At 28.1% G+C, this 4,553-nt stretch overlaps 1 protein-coding gene across 1 annotated transcript; it reads right to left on the bottom strand.

Moving 5' to 3' along the window:
• Positions 1-585: 585 nt before the first annotated feature.
• LOC115712146 (uncharacterized protein At1g66480) lies at positions 586-4,300 on the bottom strand. Its single transcript, XM_030640388.2, has 2 exons — positions 3,432-4,300; positions 586-1,006 (listed from the first exon to the last, which is right to left on the bottom strand). The coding sequence occupies exons 1-2, from the start codon at positions 4,119-4,121 to the stop codon at positions 950-952; spliced, it is 747 nt and encodes a 248-aa protein (XP_030496248.2). The 5' UTR covers positions 4,122-4,300; the 3' UTR covers positions 586-949.
• Between the last annotated feature and the right edge of the window lie 253 nt (positions 4,301-4,553).

The raw sequence follows: 4,553 nt of genomic DNA, 5'->3' as shown, positions 1-4,553 counted from the left end.
TTAAGAAATTATAACAATATTAAAATGTAATATTTTTTTATATGTAACATAATAATAATGTAATTAAAACCTATACGATTACAATTTAAAAATGCTATTAATAAATGTAGCATAATGAACTATAACACTAAATTAATATTAACTATTATAATATAGAACACTAAAATAATGTTATAATATGCTATTTAATAACATGTAAAAAATGTAATTAAATGTCAATACTTTTAATTACATAGGATGTTTAACAGTTGTTAAAATGTTATAAAATACTTTGAATTATATTTTTTCAGTGTTATCGTGTAAATATTTTTTTTTTGTAGTGTTATTCCATTTGGAATGCTAGAAACAAGGTGGTTTGGAGTGAAAATTCCCTACCGTTAAGGTCACTTTTAATTGTATTGCTAATAATTTTTGTGCTAGAATGAACTCTTTGAAAGCAAAGAACTTGAGTAAAATAGATAGAGAGTAGGTGGAAGCTTTAACATAAACTATGTAAGTAATATTATTTTGTAAGTGTTGTTGGTGAGGGTTTAGGGCTTAATAAACTTTTCTGATTTTCCAAAAAAAAAAAAAAAACTTTCTCACTTCTGAAAAAAGAAATAAATAAATAAAATTAAAATTGCTTCGCACTTTCATCAGGCTCATTACATATTTATATATACTCCCACGACTAAAACGATATATATATGCTTCCCAAAACTATCTATCTATCACAACCGTACCTTCATATTATTATTTACAAAAGCCACATCCCAAAGGTTTTGGTTAGTGATGAATAAAAAATAATCTATGGAGACACGTAAAAGCATAGATTTTGCAATATTTATATCTATATCTAAATATAAATATAAATATATGTATATAATTAACCACGCACTACTTCTCTTGGACTCCAGTACGTGAGAGCTAGCCCTCGATGACAAATCAATTGCCTTAATTTGTTGGAGAACTATGCCACAGCAATTTGAATCTCTCCTTCATTTATTGGACAGAAACTCACTCGCTTCTGCATGTTTTAAAACATATATCCACCATTCATATAATAATTCAGATAAAAAATAAAGTTCAATACTAATTAAGCAGTAAAGCAAATACAATTAATTATATATATGGATCTGCTGTTACTTATTAAATTTCCAAAACTATATATCCCATATATTTTCTTAGTTGGAAGACATGTTAGTATAATATTTGTGCCCCGACCATCTTTATATACATGATGAGTTATGAATAAAAATAACTAATCAAAATAACAAGTCGAGTTCATATAATAAATATAACGTGCATGCATATCTAATTCCTCATAGAAAATTTCAAGAGGATATTAACAATTTTTCTTTTTCTTAATTGTTTTCTGAAATAATTAAGAGCTAATATGATAATCTTAAAAGGTCCAGTCATTAAAACTATTTTCTTTATTGTTTATTAATTCTTAGTAGAATTAATGCCAAGCACTAGTACTATAAACACTACTGACAAGTAATAGAAGTTATACAACAAAATATTATAAAATTTAAGTCAATATATTTAATTGTTTTTGGGAAAGGGTCCTATGAGTGTGAACATCTGAAGCGTGCTACTGACTTCAGAAAAGAAAAACTAAGTTATAATATATATAACTATATCTACTTTAATCAATATGCATAAATAAAAGGAGACAAATATATTGATATATTAATGAATGGTGAAAACGAATTTTAAAATTCGAGATGACTAACAAATTCCTATTTTTAAGATTTAATTATTAAGTAGCTATATATGTTTTGTTTTGATATATCCACATGGGATTTGAGACAAAGTCTGAGGAAGAGGAATGGTTGGTGGAGAATTAGTTGACCATATCTATATTAATCTGTGCCAAATGCAACGAAATTAAGGTGAAAATATTGACTATATGTATATATGTTGATTCACACTTTCTCTCTAGAGATTTTGGCTTAATTGGCAACCCCAACTACCCTCTACGCCCTTGGGTTAGTTAGTCAAACTTACTTTTACTATATTAGAAATATAAACATATTAATCAAAAATACCATTTAATAAGTATTATATTAAAACATAATTTTATAGGTGTCTTATTTCACCAGTTCAAAAAATACCAACTCTTACCCTAAGAAGAAAACCTACACAAGAAGACAGAAAAAGTATTAACACTAATTAATCTATAAAATTTACCTTATTAATTCTTTAAAATATATTATATTAAACTCCCCTTTCTACTAACTATTTTATTTATTTATTTTTGACAAAAAGAGCACTGGTAGTGTCCCTTAGCAGTTCATTTTAGATCGGAATACTTTGTTATTGTTTTTAACGATCGAATAAGAATTCTATATTATACGTACAAAAAGTATGGTGGGTGGTAATATTATATATAATTTGGGATGCACACAAGTGTATTAATTATATAATAACACATAATGCAATCGTAATTATTTGTCGTCTAATGAAAGTATTAATTATTTATGTATATATATATTATGAAGAGGTCTATATATATATATACACACGACATTTGTCTACCTTAAGTCGGAGAATGATGTATGATAAGCATGTGAAATGGGGACTCCTAACAATAAAGGTTGAAAAAATAAATAAAAGACAACAAACAATTAAAACTTGCATACATATATACAGAAATGGTAGTGGTGTTTAAGACACCCTCATGTCAAGTTTTATATACCCAATGGTCGCATAAAATGAACTCCTAAAAAGATAAGTTTGAAATCACAGCCGCCAATATTAATGTTACGGGTCTTCAGCTTCCCACTTACTGCCAAGTTGCCTAATTTCATTTTACTTTCTCATCTATATATCATAGATATTTTTAGTACTTTTTATAAGTGATATTATATAATTAGTTAACCATATTTTTTAAAAATTATATAAGAAAAAATACTAAACACTAATTAATATGTTTTAGTAAATCTCATATATATATATATATATATATATATATATATATAATCAGTACGGGTTTCAATAGGTGAATACAAGGTCAACGTGAATTATTTAATTAATTAATCGAACCGTTGTTTAATTTAGGCATATTCCTAAGTAAGTTCTAAAAAGTTTAATTTATTAAAAGCTTCACTTGGGAATATTCAATATTGTAATATAACTACTATTTGCCTTAATTATATAAATGAAAAGTTGAATTTTAAGTGACTAGAATAATTTTGGCCATATTTTAAATTGATAGAAAGTTTTATTATTTATTTTCTGCAGCTTAATTTTATCCCCCAAGTAATTAATTAAGCAAGTAATAATTCATTCAATTCAATATTTTTTAGAAGAAGATTATGCACTCAAAATAAAAACAAATAATTAAGCGAATAAATAAGAATTAACAAGATCAAAATTAAGAAAAATGAAATTAAATATGGAAATTAAGAAAGAAAAAGTTTGAGTTTTTGGGAAAGAAAACACACCTGATTAACCTTTCTGACACCATCTCGAATCCCTCCTATTCTTTTACGGCAACCATTTTCACCATTAAAATTAACATTAATATTATTGTTATTATTGTTATAATTATAATTATTATTGCTAATAACATTGCTGTTGTTGTTGTTGTTAATATTAATATCATCACCATTATTATTTTTCACCAAACAAAGACCAACAATCTTCTCAGCAGCCTCAGCCTGATCTTTGCTCTCCTGCATGAGCTTCTCCACTTCACTCTTTCGGAGCCTCATCGTGACCCTCACAGGCGTCCCATTTTCCGGCGAATCTGCCGGCAAAATGCTCGTAGGTTTCATCATAGACAAATCAGAAACCGACCTCCTCGACAACATTAAATTCTCCAGCCTATCCTTCGCGCTCATGTTAATCCCAGACTGAACCCTTCTTGGAATTTTAATATTGTTATGATTCTCTCTTATGGTTACCTTAGGTAGCTCAACCAGGAAGTAGAGTCTCTTGGCCTTGAGCTCGTAGCTCAGGTCAAGAGGTTTGGCTCGAGTTCCGTAGTGTTTTACAGCTTCGGACTCGAGCAAAACATGACCCGGATAGTCTTTTACTACCTCCCCAACTTCGATTCCGGCCTTTACTTTGAACTCTTCTCCATTTATTCTCATCACTTTCGCAGCTTTCTTTGCTCCTAAACTGTTCCCCATTCCAATATTTTTTGGAGTTAAAAAGATCCAAATGTTTTTCTTTTAGAAAAAAAAGGGATGAGGTGAGACACTATATAGTAGCTAGCTAGTATAAACGTTAGCGTTTAATTATGCAATTTTCTTTCTTTTTTTCTTTTTTTCGTTATAAATTGTGTTTAGCTTGGTGGGTGTGATCTCATTGAGAAGAGGTTTTATAGGGAAATGGGAATGGTCTTCCATCAGGTCAATAAAGAAGGGCAATCATTAAAAAAAAAAAAAAAAAACTCTTATTGCGGATGTTTGGGAGTTTTGACTAAAATCACATTTTTGAAATGAATAAAGTACGTAGCCTATCACTTTCGACCTTTTATTATAATTGGAATTTCAAACTTTTGTACTAGTTTATTTTTTTTATTCTTTTAATAATAAATATTTGTGTAGATATATAGACGA

Source organism: Cannabis sativa, chromosome 4 (assembly GCF_029168945.1).
Source record: "Cannabis sativa cultivar Pink pepper isolate KNU-18-1 chromosome 4, ASM2916894v1, whole genome shotgun sequence".
Lineage (NCBI taxonomy): Eukaryota > Viridiplantae > Streptophyta > Magnoliopsida > Rosales > Cannabaceae > Cannabis > Cannabis sativa.
Note: the sequence above shows the minus strand (reverse complement) of the source record. Positions and strands in the feature narration are given on the sequence as shown.